The 18,205-nt window shown below is 31.5% G+C and overlaps 1 protein-coding gene across 1 annotated transcript; it reads right to left on the minus strand.

The window, feature by feature from the left end:
* Positions 1-5,875: 5,875 nt before the first annotated feature.
* LOC132720223 (uncharacterized) lies at positions 5,876-17,301 on the minus strand. The gene is made up of 11 exons (XM_060704298.1): positions 17,057-17,301; positions 14,879-15,068; positions 13,721-13,847; positions 12,079-12,221; positions 11,007-11,133; positions 10,327-10,592; positions 9,633-9,759; positions 8,490-8,612; positions 7,809-8,018; positions 7,233-7,332; positions 5,876-6,570 (listed from the first exon to the last, which is right to left on the minus strand). The coding sequence occupies exons 1-11, from the start codon at positions 17,163-17,165 to the stop codon at positions 6,515-6,517; spliced, it is 1,578 nt and encodes a 525-aa protein (XP_060560281.1). The 5' UTR covers positions 17,166-17,301; the 3' UTR covers positions 5,876-6,514.
* Positions 17,302-18,205: the final 904 nt, after the last annotated feature.

Consider the following 18,205-nt stretch of genomic DNA (forward strand, 5'->3'; position numbering starts at 1 on the left):
TCAACCCACTCACATTTATTGATAATTGTTTTACAATTGAATGTTATCATAACAAATATTTGCAGCTGTAATGCATAGTTATCTATAAAAATCATATATGATATGACGAAATGCACTTTACTTAAAATCAAATATCAATAACTTGTCATCAAAGTCTACATCAGTTCACGAGTCTGACGAGCCGAAAAAGGTTTTAACATATACATTACAATGTTTAAGATATAAATGTAATCTTTGTTGTGTAAAATATAAATGTAATCTTTGGTAAACAGTACTGTAATAAAGATTAGGATTAGTGTTCAACGATATTGTTAAATGTGCTCCACCGAGGACCAAAAAGCCGAAAAACATAAGATTTGTTACATATAACATAGTTCAATTGGTGTAATTAAAACAGAAAATCATGCAAAAGATAATCAAGAATATACTTAGAATTAAATTAAAAAATTGTATTTTGACGCTATTCTTGGCTTGATTTGAGTTGATGGCGTTTAAAATCTTTTCTATTTCAGGACATTTTGTGTACAGGACTTCATCAAATGGTATAAAATTTCGAAAACATTAATCTAGTGCCGTCCTGTCAAAAAGCGCAGAAGAGTCCCTTTAATTTCTAAAATTTACAGTGGTAGGTTTTACAAAAGCAACATTCACGAGGCTCTTGAAAATTATGTTATTAACAATTAACTATAAACTTTTTATATTATAGGGGTTTTGACTGGTAAAAATTATGAAAAACTAAGAATTTTAAATAAAATTTCTTGATAACTTAAGACAAAATTTTATTCATTTGCGAGTCAATCATTTAACGGACTTTTTTTTTTATTTTTTGTTTTTGTTTCGTTGACTCTTTGTTACTTTTCATTGAACCTTGAGGTTAATAAATTGTAAAGAAAAATAACAACTATAAATGATATGAATTCTTCTTCCCTGAAAGGAGTACATAACTACGAAAATTTCTTCTAAGAATTATAAAAACAGTAAATCTTTGAAGCAATTAAATAAATTGATATGTATTCTAAGAATTATAAAAACAGTAAATCTTTGAAGCAATTAAATAAATTGATATGTACTATTATGAGTTTAAACATACATGTATATTGAAACCACAAAGGCAGGTGCGTGGTGTCGTATTGCAGGTGGTTGAATTGAATTGTCACAAAAATGACGTAATTTGGTGTAGTACATTTATTCAAATGCAACGAATTTCTGATTGCAAACATTTTTGACATTATTGAAAGATAGATAGTATAGATAGTTTATCACTGAAAATTTAAATGTTATGAGGAAAAACAAAGTAAGGTGACAAATGAAAGAAGGAAAAAGTTTCATATCGTATTAAGATATATTGCTCTAAATCAATAAGAATTGAACTACCTTAATTCTATTTTAATGCCTTTTCTTTCTATACAAAATAGTTACTATTTCACATATACATGAATTCATGAGACAAATGATTAAGTAATAAGTTTACAATATTTATTTGGATGCTGTTGTTGTTTAAAGAAAAGCGAGAGGGTCAGACCATCCAAAAGTGTAGACAAAATTAGAGAGCTGGCCATAGCATTCGGGTGTATCATTTTGTGTAACTCTGAATAGAAATATAAAATTAGAAATATTGTGATACTAGGTGTCTGACAAGAACGGAAATAGAACCAATCTGTTTCAGTAAAAAAGATGCCCACTTTTAATCATCCCTAAGCAACAGCAAAGGTCTACTTTTTGGATCATCCCTGGTATGTCTTTGCATGTATTTGTATCAGAGTCTCACTGTATTCCGTAAGATTTACATTATCAATTAATATTTGCATAAAGCAAAATATACATGTATAATCAATGAAAGCTTGTGTCTTAATACTGTATTCTAAAAGATCACATTTACTGAATATTTATTGATATGTTTATTCATAGTTTCAAGAAGCATGTATATACACTGTACATTTATAATGCAATATTTCCATTATATTATATATCCCTTTCATGTTTGTAGTTGAAACTTTCTTCATTATTTTATCATCAAGTGTTAGGTGTGATTAAAATTTTGTTGAGGCTTCTTTAACATAGATATTTCCCTTCTTACTTATAAGAGTTTTTTTATTTTTTCATTTACTCGGGTTTTTTTCTCTATGTGTAATGAAAATGACTATCATGTCTCCACTGTTTTCATCATTAAACGGCCCGTATCCTGACAGTGACCATTGCAATTATTTCATCTTTTAAATATGCTTGCATTACAGCTTTTACTTTCATGATATCTTGGTCAGTTATATGTTTACAGTTACAACAGCTGTTTCCATTGGTTATGCCACCATAGAGTGACTCACATGTGGAGAGCTTAAATTAAACATTTGCGGGACTGCATCCGAGAAGTGTACGTTCCGATCATATTTTGCATTGTCATTTCTGTATACACTTTTATCCCTGCCTTTCATTTGTGAGTCTTAAAATGATGTATAACTTTACTATATTCACCTCTTTGTCAATTTTTCCTCTTACCTCAATGTCTGTCTGTATTCCTTTTTTGAAATAGTTTTTGTTTCTTCAGGAGAAAACTGTTATTCTTAGTAGAGGAATTCCTGTTTTGTTGTTTATGTCCAGATTTTTATCTGTATTTCGCCTTTTCTTTTTATATGTTAGACCCGTCTATAATGGTTAGATTCCTTCCAATTCTTTTATTTGTATCCTAATTGTCTCATAGTTGACACACCATTATTAATTTAATTTGGATTTGTTTTGCATTTGAATGGTTTGTGGATAGCTACAGGACGATATTCGGATAGCAAACTGATTTCAGAAAAAAATCCTTTTTAAATATAAACGATTGGTTTGCATTAACTCTAGTCATATTGCTTCACTATCTTTTTATGCGTTTAGTATTCATCTATTTTTGCTACGATATGACGAAGAGCGGATATTCCACTTTAATGATGACGAATTGTATGCTTCGGTTATAAACCTAGAAAAACCACATCCACCCGGATAACGTTTTTCGGAGAGTTTATATTGAATAAATGTTGAACGGGTCATACAAACGGTGTGACAGCTCTTGTGTAATATAGTAATAAGGCAATAAAATCTTCATGGATTATACTGGTTCTGCCCTGGCGGACGTTGATAATTATGATAAGATTTCTGAAGGAATCAGTAATTTATTAAAGAAAAATTAGCAGCAAATAAAAACAGGGAGGAACGTTTTGTTTTTGGCACTTTACCCTGCTTATCATGGCTATGCAATGGACTGTAATTTTGGGGACGAACCATCAATTCGACTTACAGTTTTCAAAAATTTCGAACTTATCTACATACTTTGAAGGGCACTCAACAGCACGGACTCTTTCACGAAGGCACGGGAAGTGTTTTGTCGGAAACTGTATAATGTTTATTTAGTTGGTAAACGACCAAAAAATATTCGCTGGTACGAACATTAGCGCCAAAATTATAATTTTGTTATCAATAGTAGTAAATATGTCAATTCATTAATTGAAACGTACCTCCTCCAGTGAGTCAATTCTGATACATTGAGATACAATTAAGATAAAAACATTCAAAGTTTCTGATATGATATTTTTTTTGTTATTATTACATTGAAAATCATCATTACCGGTTCGAAATATTAAAGAGTGCATAAATACTACTCTGTTTCAAGATTGTGCAGTTATACTACTAACTAAGGTACTTAATAGCCGCGTGAGGTTTGTTGTTACGGTGTTTGCTGTACAAGATTCACCCGTGCATTACTGTGGCCAAATTTATGTTTTCTTATAAGACACCAGTACATATTTATTTAAGAAAGCCGACTGTTTTTGTCATAAATGAGCTAAAATAGATATGTTTGAAGAAAAACAGCACTGTTTATTATAAATGCTATTTGTTCTTCTAATATAAAACATTCGTCTTTAACAGCACTACTTTATTCTGCTCGAAGCATTAGACAAAAACGCAACTGTTCTCACTTTTGCAATACAGGATTAATAATACACAATAAAAGAAATGAAAACTTGATTCATATGATCCTTAATCGCGAAAGTATCCTCTTTGTATAACACAATAAACACTTATTGATAATAAAACTAACATTATCTAAAAACACTTACAAATATAATTACGTAAGCAGGCAATAAATGCAATAAACACCATTTTAATGTGTAACATAATTCATACAATGGACAAGTAGAAACATATAATCATAAGATTATATATGTGCAGAGTGTACATAACGTTATAAAACTAAATCTGTATTTTATGTTCAAGAATTACAACGGCAAATCGAAGATTCAACACGGTATTGCATTTTTATAAAGTGAAATACAATTAAAAAATACAACCAACCAAAGGCTGCACTGGTCAATGCATCTTTTAAAATGTACTATGCTCATATTTTGGTAAAATACTTTAATTGTAGAAATCTTTTTGAAATTGAAATGAAGGAAAGTCGTACCTAATTTGTCTAATTGGAATAAAGGATGCACAAACGATGTTTGGGAAGCCGCATTCCATATAACTGGACAAGTCAATTTGGCCAATCATTTTAAAAATGCTGTAGTTGTTTTATTTAATGATACCATGTATTCATGCCGTATTTGCCTATAATGTTTAGAACTTGGCATATCTTCTCTATTTGTACTCAAAAGATGATTGTTTTACAGAAGAAAAAAAATAAGAAAGAAAGAAAAAAAATCAGAACAGAACAAACGTTTTATTAGTAGAGAGATTAAATTATAAATAACTCTTGATGTGTTCATGGAACAAAACTACCATCAGTCAAAAGGGGCAATTCGTTACTTTTTCTCTCTTAATATGATGTATTGAAGTTTCTTTTAATAAAATGTCTCTAATGGAAGTAGATGTATTACAATTGAGCTGCGTCATGACAAAACCAACATAATGGGTTTGCGACCAGCATGGATCCAGACCAGCCTGCGCCTCCGCGCAGTCTGATCAGGATCCATGCTGTTCGCTATCAGTTTCTCTACTTGTTATAGGGTTTGTAAGCGAACAGCATGGATCCTGATCAGACTGCGCGGATGCGCAGGCTGGTCTGGATCCATGCTGGTCGCAAACGCACTATGTTGGTTTTGTCGTGACGCGGCTCAATTATAAAACTGTAATTCGTTGGTTCTGATGTTTATGGCATGACGTTAAACTTTTTATTTTAACTGCAGGAGGACTGATTGCAGATGTGAATGATAAGGATGGCGATCGATGGCATAAATATACGAAGAACATAAAGAGATTTAAGGGTAGTATGCATAAATTTTATATTTGAAAAATAAAGAAAATTATTGTAGTCTCTTTTGAAATGTAAAATAAACATATTTTGAATACACACAGAGAATATACGTTACGTTTTAAGTTCTACACACTACCGGTAATCACAGTATTAAATACTGTCATGAAAACTAAACTCGCACTTTGTATAAGAATATACCAAGAAATAGGTAATGCAGTTTTCCAAATATACATTCATTTACTCAAATTACACATATTTAGAAAGAATTTACTAAATTTTAATACATTTCTGTAATAAAAGCATTTTATCCGAAGATGAGGCATAGTATATATTTGAATTATCCACTTAATTTTGCAATGTATTATAATCAATGTAATAAACCTTTTTGGACTTGGATTCAGAAAATGTCGCAAGTAGCTGGTATAATAGCATCGATGCACATATATGATATGATCATATGTTTCAATACATTTTATGATTATGCCCAGTTTTTTCGAAGATCACAAAGTATTATCTGGTGATGCTTCTTTTTTTATTAGAATTCGATGCGATCTCTAAATTCTTTAAGAACATATCTTATAAGTAAAGGAACCCTTGAAAAATGGCCATTCACAAAACATAACGAAATAAGATTGGAAGAAATAATTTAAAAAATGAAGTAAGTGATTCATTTTATATTTCAAAATATGACACGAATAACAAAAAATACACTGATATTTCATTAAGTTGCGTTTTTGTCATCCAATTATAGAGAAATAGTTCTGCAAGACTACATTTTCCATACATTTCAATTTTATTTATAAACGTGTTAATGTTAAAGCAAAACAGGTAAACACATCGTGTTAACTTTTCCTAAACGACCAGCATGTATATAGACACATTCTGAAGTGTTTCATGGTTCGGATTGGGAGTTCACATTGCATAACATTTAATTGTATAAGAAGAAATTTCATTGCTAAATAGTCCTAATTATTTTGAAAGTAATTATATCTAAGTTTTTCAATCTGATATACCACTTATTCATGCAGGGTTATTAGTCGGTTATTTGAGGAGATAGTGGCAATCACTAGTTTGTTAAATTAAGTCATCTATTTTTTTTTCCAAAAATGAACTACCAAAATATCAATGTTTGAAGTAAGTCACATTTTCATTATTATCAAATTGATCTTGCCAGAAAATCGACACTATATTGATGAACATTCATGTTGCTTACAGCTAGATAAATACTAGTATTTTGGATATACATTGAACATTCTAAACATTGTATCTGATTAGGTGAAGTTTATGTTATATCTCCTTTCCATTTCTATCTATTCCATTGAAAAGAAACGTCACCAGAAAAACTGAAAATAGAGAAAATTTGATTTTTTATTTTCAACTTGATTTAAAAAATGTATATTTATTTTTCACTTATATATGTTTTGAATATTTAACTTATTAAATCTATTCTATTTTTATTTATATTTTCGTAAAGACGAACAAACGCTACTGTTTCATCAGATCAAATTATTATACAATTTTGTACTTTTTGAGTGCTTGGCGACACTCAGTTTCCGTTATATATTTTTTACTTTATCATTAATTATATATATACTTTTTTTACTGATATATTATTTTCGTAAAGACAAATAAACGCTACCATATCATACTTTTATACTTTCGGAGTGTTTGACAAACTTTATATCTTTTGTTTCATACGATTATAACATGTAAATTAATAGGTTATATATGAGCCGCGTCACGACAAAAGCAACATAGTGCTATTGCGACCAGCATGGATCCAGACCAGCCTGCGCATCCGCGTTATCCTGATCAGACTGCGCGGATGCGCAGGCTGGTCTGAATCCATGCTGTTCGCTAACAAACCCTATAACAAGTAGAGAAACTGATAGCTTACAGCATGGATCCTGATCAGACTGCGCGGATGCGCAGGCTGGTCTGGATCCATGCGGGTCGCAAATGCACTATGTTGGTTTTGTCGTGACGCGGCTCATATTATACGAACCTAACGCTCCAAGCCCAGCTGCCATAGAGAATAAACCATGCCAGCCTATCATTGCCTTCAATGATGTTCCAAAAAGACTTCCGAGTATACTAACCACAGACTGAAAAAAATATAACCATAAACTGAAATAGAATATGTCAATCTCGATTACATTTTTAAATTTTTCAAACTGATAATTTTCGAACAGTATTCAAATTTTGCTGTCACGATTTAAAAAATGTTGTCGCGTCTTATAGTTGTTATTGTAGACTGGTTCATAAAGCAATGGAATCAAAGATGAAAAGGTAAACATTGCAGACTTGCTTTTATTGTGTCTCTACTGGCAGTTTTTTAATAAAGGGACACATTTACATGACCAATTATAAGGAATACAGCTTCCAAAACATATATAATTTAAACATTTCCTTATATAAATAAGATACATGCATATTCAGTGAGAATTCCCTAGATTTCAATAAAATATTACATTTTAACTATATACAAACTGTGTGGCGGAAATATAAACAGATATACAAACACAAAACAAACGTGCAACTAAAAGTTTTATGAGTAACAAACTAAAGTATCAAGTTTTACCAGCCCGGTATATATTATTCCATAGTTTATTGCCATATGTTGTGGTCCCAGCAGTTTTGCAAGTGTAGCCGGCATTATAGACCAAATACCACAGAAAAAGAAGTACAAGGCACAGATCCACACTAAGAAAAGATACTTTGGAAGATGCTCAGTAAGAATAAGTGTGGCCAGCATAATAACAAAACCTCCTGAGACGCATCTCACAGCAACCTGACAAATAATAATACCTTATAATTGTTACTGTAACAATATAACATATGCTGTTTAACTATGCAGACATTTTCACCCTTTTGTTACGAATAATTCAAATGAAAACGCTGCTGTTTAAGTTTTATAAATAGTACAATAATGTTTATCAAAACACGGCAACATTTGTTCTAAAATAACATAGACCCAACTTGTCTATAAATTCCTTTGTAACGTATTCAGCATCCAAAACAAAATATCAAAAAGGAGTTTGTAATTAAATGCAATACTCTTCTTAGGCCATTTTATTAAAACTTATGATCTAATCATCGTGTTGAATAATTGATAATGATAATGAAACTGCAACGAACAAAGATTGTATACATCTAATCCGTTTCATACTTGTAATAAGCATGAATAAACTTCAATTGTGAACAGTGATTGTTAGTCATTTGAATCGACAATTTTTTTTTAAAAAAGGATTATCTAACTCACTCTAAACCCTGTTCTGTCCATAACTGCTCCCCATATTGGACGACCAATACAGTTAAAAATGGCCGCGAGCGAGCCTGTGAGTGCCAGGAAATGGTCGTCTGCTATAAACGTCTGCCCATAAGCCTACAATCATTATTTGATATCATTATTTAGTTGAACCATTACATGACAGAGATAATCTGATGTAAAGACATTTTGAATAAGTTTTTTCTTGTTTGCCTATTTGTGTATTTGTGCGTAAACGTGTGTGCGTGTGCGTGCACATTTTAAATATTTTTAAAAGTAGAACACAGTATTGAAAGTATCATTAGATCTCGCCCTCTGGCTTTGTAAAACACATGCAGATAAATTGTGTTGTTTTGAAATGAAATTGTTATAGTAAATTAGATACATATTGATTTGCTTAATATAAAAAACAACCTTTAATATTTTATTATAATACAAAATCAAGAAACCAAGTAACAAAAGATTTGTATGTGTAACACAGAACACTCGCTGTAATAATTTTTGACAAATTTTCAGGACATTAAGACGTATATGTTAATGAGAACATCCTTACATACAAGTATAAGATTAAGAAAAAACCTACACAGAGAAAAACAGAATCAAGAAACAAGGTATGGCACAAGATCACAGTTATTTGCCCTCGGTTGCAACAAAATGGAAGTAGTAACTAAAGAAATAGTACCTATGTTTGATGCGGAATAAATATGAAAGACATTGCAATGGATTATCTGACACAAGAGTAATGAAATGATCGATAAATGAATTTTGAAACAATTTGAATGTTAACATATGCCTATTATGATCATTTTTGACAGGGATGCTTTGTCTGTTTACAGCCGCCATGACAGTGATTCTTCATACGCACTTCGTAAAGGTGAAACTTAAGAAAAAGGTAGCCGGTCGACCCTTCATTTAAATTACACATTATTTTTGTCTCTCGGATAGTTCTACAATGTAAATGATTTTTGTTCGTAACTTTTAGAAAATTGCATTTTCACTAGAACATACAATAACAATAACTGTGACCGTACAAAAAGCAACCGGAAAACCTCGTAGACTTTTCATAATAACGCGAAGATTGACGGAAAGGGTCGAAAAGCTGCGATTTAAAGAAAGCCATTTAATCCTTAACCATACCTTATATAGGCCATTTATAAACTGCATGCCACCGTTCATAAGCATTATAGTCAACCATACTACGTAGAAACTGCGACACCTCAATGCAAACTTTATGGCCTCGATTATCCCAAGTTCTTCAGGAACGCTTATACATGGGACAGAAATTCAACAAAATGTACAATGCAATTCAATTAATTTATACTAATGTGACACATTGTTAGTAACAACTACAGTAACTTACAAAATAGTATCACCTATTGGACTTGAAGATATTCTATTATGGTAAGTTAAAAAAAAAGTTTACTTTATAAATAAAAAAAACAAACTATTCCAGTGTAATTCAGGAAATTCTACACTTTCTTTATAAAGATCTTATGTATGATTTATTCCATTTTTCTCATATGACTAATATCCCTAATACTTGTTTTCATTTCAAGAATTTACCTTAATCAGGCTAAGTATCTTAAATGGATTGTCCATCTTTCATCAATCTGGACAAAAACCATCTATCATTTTTTTGAGGAAAATTTCAAAATATTAACTGACTGAATAGTGAACAGTGCAGGCCATAATTATACAGTAACGGATGTTTCTAGTGATCTTGGTCTGCATTGGTCGCATAAGTTAATACAATTGACATCATTACGCTTCGGGATAAACTATATTGTTACTAATTATATACTTTTAACTTGTGCTATGTTTAATATATTACCTGACATCTTCCTCATTCTTTTTACTTGCTGCTTTTTCACCATTGGGCAAACCGGCGTTTTCACCATTGGGCACATTTGCGTTTTTCTCAGAATCAACTTTAACGTTTTCAACGCCAACATATCCAAAATTGTCATAATCTTCAGCCTGTTTTTTAACATTTGAATCAATGTGTTGTGGACTATCTTCGCTGGTTTTATACCATTTTAGTTCGACACATGGCTTTCCAACGCTTTCTTTATTGCTATTCACCATATGTAAAGGATCCTAAACATAGAACACGTACACAGAAAAAACATATGATCAATACATGGTGGTAATATGAAAGCAGAATACAGGTACTTTAACTCTTCAGTACACGTGTGGATTTTTATTTCACGGATACCGGTATTATCCTAATCATAATTCACTTCTATATGGACATCTTCAATACTTTGTATTTAAAAAATGTTAGTAAACATTTGATGTTTCAACCAGCCATGGATGCAATTTGATATATCTATTGCAACTAACATGTGCATCTTCGTGTCTTTGAAAGCAAATTTATTACATGAATATCATTATTGAACGAAGACGCTGCTGTCAGTCAAGCAAGGATTGATAGTTTATTTTGTTAGAATGCCTCGATGAAAAGATATAAACTTAGTATTGAATTGAACACACAAAATAGGATCATCTCACCTGTGATGAAGTAATTGGTGGGTCTGAAATGCATGCAATACCAATAAGCTGCAAGGCAAAATAACTTGCACTGAGGATCAGAAAACATGTCGGCACTCTATCTAGCAGCTCTGGCTGTGTGAAATACCTTTTGAGAAAGAAACAAGTTGACTGCCTTTAAACGATGCGATATTCTCCACATGAAATAAAACTGAAAACAATCAAAATATATTTTCCTATGGCTTTGCTGTTGTGCAGAATATAATTGTTAAAATGGCGGTTTGGCAGAAGCAATACTGGTCTTGTGTTAGGGTTGCGTGCTCAATACATACAGAGGTCACGAATCATATTACAGCAACAATCAGTAGTCTAACAGGTTTTATTTATAGGTAATATAAAGTATATACAGTCTGATTTTATGCATAAATTACACATTGAAGACTATCTATACTTTTTATAAACAAGCATTAGCACTATTTTCTCTAAACGCAGTCAAATATATTTAAACTTGGTCCTCAATAAATGAATGTGATTGGAAAGACCCTGGCATTTATAATTCTATGAAAAAAGTTGTACTATACCATTCTTTACTAATTTGTTCCTAAGAAACAGGACGTTGGTATTGATACAATGTTGGTGCGTTTAAGAATTTGTTGTAAACATGCAACACAAAGTACTTTAGTCTGTGAACTACTTTTTCGTCCATTGATAAAACCTAAATTAGTATTTTTCTCACAGTCTATTTCGCATAAATTATCATCATAGCGTGTCTTTGTGGATAAACATCATCCATGCCATGCCTTGAAAAGTAGGCCTTCTGCTTAATTAGTTAGACTTTAAAAAGAAACAAATCAAATGTCTTAAACTGCCACAGTCTCCTATATGTCGCTCCTTTTGAGCTGTTTAAATTGCTGTTTTCTTTATGAGCATCTAACTATTGCGACATTCTGACTTACACCGTATGATACAGTAAACATCATGCACAATCGCAGATCTAGTCTGTTACTGATAAACAATATGCTTATCTTCCGCGATGCTCAAATAATAAAATTGCAACATCACAGAGTAACGTTACCTTGACCTTTCTGCTTACCTCCCACCATCCGCCGTGATCAAATCTGGAGACAGATTATCCGGGTTTATATAACCTGTTATAACTTGGTTGAAGATTAAAGAACCTCCTCCAGTCCCACTAACAATAATACCGGCAGCCAATGTTGAATGTTCTGGTAACCACTGCGTGTAAAAAAACATTTGAGCCGCGCTATGACAAAACCAACGTAACGCACAGTCTGGTCTGGATCCATGCTGGTCGCAAACCCATTTTTTGGTTTTTTCATGAACGCTCTTTTTTTATTTATTTGGAGATTTCCAAATTTTTCATAAAGGCAATGAAAAAAAAAAAAATGTTTCATTTTTTTTTCGAATTTTTCATTATTTTTAATATGATTACAGAAGCATTTTAAGGTATAACCACCCAAACGGGAAATATTAGGAACTGGACAATTGACTACATATGTAAGATATATTTATGCCTTAAAGGATATCTGCATGCAAAATTTATACAAACTTTACCATACATGAATCAAGTTATGGCCATTTTTCTAAACTTAAGCTCGGATGTTAGAAGGGTCCTTTTTCAGAAGTGGAAAAGAAGGTTTGAGATTTTTTTTTAAGAGTTTGCAATTGAACTTGAATTTTTGGATATCTAAAGAAGAAATATCACATAGCCATTACCTAAACAAGACCTTTGTTATTTTCTGTTTAATAAAAAATCAAAATAAACAAATCATGGAGCTGACGTCCAAAAAGTCCGGCATATGTATGTAATCGCATAACAAACACTACGCTAAATCTGAGCTTAAAACCACTAAATTAAACTACACGAAGTAGGTTTAGAACATTTGTTTGCATTAATGAGCATGGTTAAAAGTTATTTTTACAGTAATTGTAAATTGAATCGTGATGGCACACTTCATGCGACCTTTAGATATATTTTGTATGTAGAAACTATATCAAACTAGTCTTGAAATTTATTTGATGTCAAACTTTTAGAATTTCATTGTTGCAATTTTGTTGAGTCAGCTCAAACTTCTTAGTCTTTATATTCTGGGCTATAATTGAATACTGTTAATATAATATAATATAATATAGTATGATATGATATGATATGATATAATATTATCGCATCGCATCACATTATACAAATGTATCATGTTAATAAAAAATACAGTTTCTTTTGTTTTGATTTCAATATGTACATGGAAATTCAAAGCATTGTTTAACGTAACGCATATTTGTTCCTTAAGTTTAATGTTGCAAGCATTATTATTATACATGTTTTCATTATTCGATATAAGTAATAGACGTAAAAGAAATTAGTGTCACAAACGTTTACCTTGTGGAGCTTAAAAAAGATAACATAATCTCATTTTAATTAAAAAAAGTATAAAACGTGATCATCATAATAAAGAAATATCTAATCTGTATAACAATGAAAGATTTTAACAATTTTATTTCAATTATCAGTACATGTACTTTTAACTGATTAATATTTATTTGTAAAAGATATAAATTTCAAGAAATGGAGAGGAATAAAAAAGGCACACGTCATTTAAATATTGCCATATAAAAATAATTTTCAAAAGGAATAATAGCTTTATATCATAGCTTATTTTTAAAGTATGATGGCCCCTTCTTTTTATTTTTTCACATCACCTGACAACAATTCTTACCTTTATCGCCGTTTGAACGGGCGTTCCATAGGTCAACTTGTGCCCAAGGTAGCCTGTGAGTCCATATGTGAACACAACAGCAATAAACGAATGATTTACACTGAAGTAATTGGCACCAATTGAACCGCTGGATGAAGAACAAAAGACAAAGAAATGATGAATTTATAGGTTTATACATAATTCATTTTAGTTGGAATGTGTGTGAAGCTATACACTAATAGACACACTTTTGAATCGGTTTCTGGAACCAACCAGTACTGAGCAATGAGTGTAAAGTTCTTGCTCAAGGAAACAAGGACTTGCCCCTGACGGTGTTTGAACCCATTCATGGATGAATTTATCTCTTTACATACATTACATAGAATACAACTATACTTAGTTTTACATTCTATTAATGAGCACATAACATATAGCGATTAGACGGTTGTAATCTCAATAAATATATAATATTATATTTTCTTTTTTACTTTATTGTAAAGCAGATACCCTGCTGTTGATAAAATGAATCGTGTTATCATGTTAACCATTCGATTAAAGGGACTCAACTGAGTTCAATTTGAGATTAATGTTCAATTTGATGTAGGTCTAGACCAATAACTTGTGTTCAAAATTTCATATCATTCCCTTACTCCGTTTTTCCACAATAACTATTCTATTTCTGAAAAATGACCGACAATGAAAAGCATTGCAACGCTTTTCATTCAAATCCAGCAAAGAATAGCACCAAAATACGATTTTCAATTTAAAACAACAAAAAACAAAAACAAAACATTTTACTCGTCTTTCTTAAATTTATAAAATTTCCCCTGAACATATGTGTTGTACATTTTATACGCCAAACCGCACCTTTGACAATCCAAAGCAATACGAATTTTGTGATTGTTTGTTCCAAAAATCTCTTACAAGTTTGCCAAAAGAAAAAGTAGACTAAGCTATACCCTAATACGCGGACATGTAGTAGATAATTAATTAATACAGACGTCGTTCCGATTTCCATACCAGATAAGTTATTATACTTGGTCTTATTTTTTGGAAACGAAATAGAAAGTGAACAATTCTAAAGATTGCATCCAACACGCCCCTGCATCATTTTTATAAATTGATTGAATGTAATGTTTAACACAAATCTTACATGTGAAAACACATATGTATACTCACCAGAACACAACCGACCCTATAAGAGTTGCAATCCTTGCACCAAATAAATGCGCAAATATGCCACCAACAGTCAAACCAACACAATTTCCGACGGTACCGGCGGCATTTATCCACAAACTATCCACATTTCTGATCTCCGTGTCGTCTGTCCGGTTACGTATGTAAGAAATAAAATATGGCGCAAAGTTACCTTTAAAGAGAAAAATATAAATGTGAAGATGTTAAAAATTTTCAGGTATATAGTACTTTCCAGTATATAAAACTTCTTTCAGGTAATAAAAATTTCTCGTACAGCTGTCACAAATCGATCTTCAGAGAACCACCGGTGTATCGTTATACCTAATTTTTTGTTATCACAGCACAATTTGTCGACTGTTTACTGTAACATGATTGAATGTGTTATTTCAAGGATATGAACATTTTATTTTACTTAACAACATTTCATAAAGATTTACAACCTTACTGAATAATAAAAATGCTAAAACGTGTCATGATTAGGCGCAAGAAACACACTGGCAGTAACGAATGTTATTATAAGAATTCTAGGACATCTCCAGAGTTATCACAAGAACTCCAGGACAAAATCGGTAAATTTGTTAGCCGGGGCTTTATGTTTGTAATTTTGCAGTATAATTAGGTAATTATGTATGGCAAGGACGAAGACCAGAAATAAACTGGTCAGTACTTGCGAATTGGCAAATTATTTGAGATTTTGCCCAAAACTACCAAATTTTAAGCAAGAGGCGATGAAAAATGGACTATGAATTAGTTTTTGACACATAATACAAGGTGTTAGGCCAGCTTAACAATATATGGTTAATTAAGCACATAAAACTCACTTTTTGAAGATGAAAATAATCATTTTTGACGAGTGTTTTTGTAGTATATACAAATGTTTTTCGGTGAACTCCGTGACAGTTATCATAAGAACTCTTGACAAGTTATCATACGAACTCCATCCTTCGTGTAACAGTTCCTCTCCCGTGAATTAAAGTCAAAAAATGGAAAACTTTTCATGACGAGTTCATAAGTTCACTTCCTAGTTTTCCAAAACAGATGAAATTCATCATTTACATAACGTAAGTATCCTATGTCCAAACATAGATTAAATTAAACTTGAAAGCATTAAGAAATGTGTGCATGTATATCATTACCAGCCCTTTTGACTGTCAAAGTCAGATCTTGAATATTCGACAGAGAAATACAATTTTTTTTGCAGACTAAAATTAACTTTTTCTTAAAATGCACCAACCATATATTATATAAGATAAACATATTATGCATGATGTATGATACAAAAATGTTCATGCAATACCACTTAAACAAATAACAAGTACGTACATATTTCATTTATAATTACACATGATATGAAACATGCGGCTGTTGGTAGTGAAACAAACTATTTAAATGATAAAAACAATGCGGTAGATGGTAGTGAAGCAAACAATTTACATAATAAAAACCATCATTTCAAGCACAGAGAGGCTAAACAATTTTCTACAAAAAATTAACATAAAATCAAGATGAATATGTTCTACAATTTCTGCTATAACAAAATAATTACTCAACGTTGCTTTTTTGTGCTTCTTAAAGCATTACGTCTCCACATCTATGGTTATTTTCATGATTAAAAATATTTAAAAGTAAAATACTGTGAAGTAAACAAAGAAAGTAACTCACTAATTGCAAAGGGCTTTCAAAAGCCAAGTTAATTACCAAAAAGATGTAAAAATATGCAAAAACGTCCTAATTGCGTAAATCACGCAGTAGAAAAATTGTGTTAAATACTGCTAAATCAGTCCTCAATTGACATAACATGTTCATTATTACATGAATCTTGAACCTTTCTATTTTTCCCTATATATTGGAACATTTTTCTAAAGTTTAAAGTTTAATTCGTGCATTATTTTGGTTCATCTGGAGGTATGTAGCTTTGACAAAGACTTAATAATTGTGACATATACATGTATTACTCATATTTGTGAAATATACATGTATTATTAACATTTATCTTTAAAATCAAGTTAAAGCAAAAATTGCAAAAAAGTTAAAACAACAACGACAAAATGAGTTCATTTCATTAAAACAAGGTAATGATCATGATGATACTATATGAATTCTTTTCATGATCTGACACTAATTAAAAAAAGAAAATACTATCAAGCAGTTTAAACTCACCGAATGTGTACATAGCCCCTAAAGCTAGATGCACCAAAAATCCGCCGAACAAAACTAAAGCCGTTCTTAACGTACATGTTTCACAGTAATTTCTCCCTTCAAAACTCATATTTCACCTGTCCTTAACCGTTTAAAACATATCAACGTAAACAGATTATGGGATGTACATATACTATCTTGTTTGCCTATTTTATTAGGCCAACTAAAATGAATTAGGTTTATTAAATCTGTACTATTTGTTTCTTCAACTATAAATACAGATGCATCCCCCGTTTCATCCATTATATATTTTTCGAGAGAAATCCTATATGTTTTCCGTGTATTATTGCAGATTAAAAACTTTACGCAATAAAAGTGAGACTTACAAAATTGTACAAATACCATTTCACAGACATCAATAATTTTTTTTAAATATTCATATGTTAATAGAAAACAGACAGTATACATTAACGGTGTGCTGTCAAAGCCGGTCACACTTAATTTTAGTGTTCCACAGGGGTCCGTTTTAGGGCCAAAATTCTATACTATGTACACTAAACCACTTGGTGCCATTTGCAAAGATCACGGACTGCAATACCATCTCTACGCCGATGACTCACAGCTGTATCTATCTTTCAAACCATTAGATGACATTTCTAAGGAAGAAACATTACAACGCATTCAAGCGTGTCTCCGAGACATAATATCATGGATGAATGAAAACATGCTTAAACTAAATACTGATAAAACAGAAGTCATCATGTTCTCTTCTCCGTATAACTCCAAACACATTGAAGATCTATCGATAACCGTGGGTGACTCTAAAATAAACAAATCGGTCAATGTTAGAAATTTAGGTGCCATCTTTGATTCAAACATGAACATGGAAGATCACATCAATTCGGTATGCAGATCATGTTATGATCAGCTTAGACAAATAGGAAGAATTCGAAAATATCTGACAATTGATGCATCTAAACAACTTGTCACTTCATTGGTCATTTCGCGCCTAGATTACTGCAATGCATTATTGTATGGAGTACCTCAAACATTAATAAACAAACTGCAGATTGTTCAAAATACAGCTGCCCGCATCATCTCCAGAACTTCACGGTACGATCATATTACACCTGTACTTAAAGAATTACATTGGCTTCCGGTGCAATACAG

Source organism: Ruditapes philippinarum, unplaced genomic scaffold (genome assembly GCF_026571515.1).
Source record: "Ruditapes philippinarum isolate M1 unplaced genomic scaffold, ASM2657151v2 ctg8385_1_1_1_1, whole genome shotgun sequence".
NCBI lineage: Eukaryota > Metazoa > Mollusca > Bivalvia > Venerida > Veneridae > Ruditapes > Ruditapes philippinarum.

Bases quoted from the DNA above. Each gene is read 5' to 3' on its own strand.
- LOC132720223 (XM_060704298.1), bottom strand. From the start codon at position 17,165: ATGAGTTTTGAAGGGAGAAATTACTGTGAAACATGTACGTTAAGAACG. The intron at 13,848-14,878 runs GTGAGTATACAT...TTCTTCATCCAG, and splicing joins ATAGGGTCGGTTGTGTTCTG to CGGTTCAATTGGTGCCAATT. The intron at 9,760-10,326 runs GTAATATATTAA...CCCATGTATAAG, and splicing joins AAGAATGAGGAAGATGTCAG to CGTTCCTGAAGAACTTGGGA.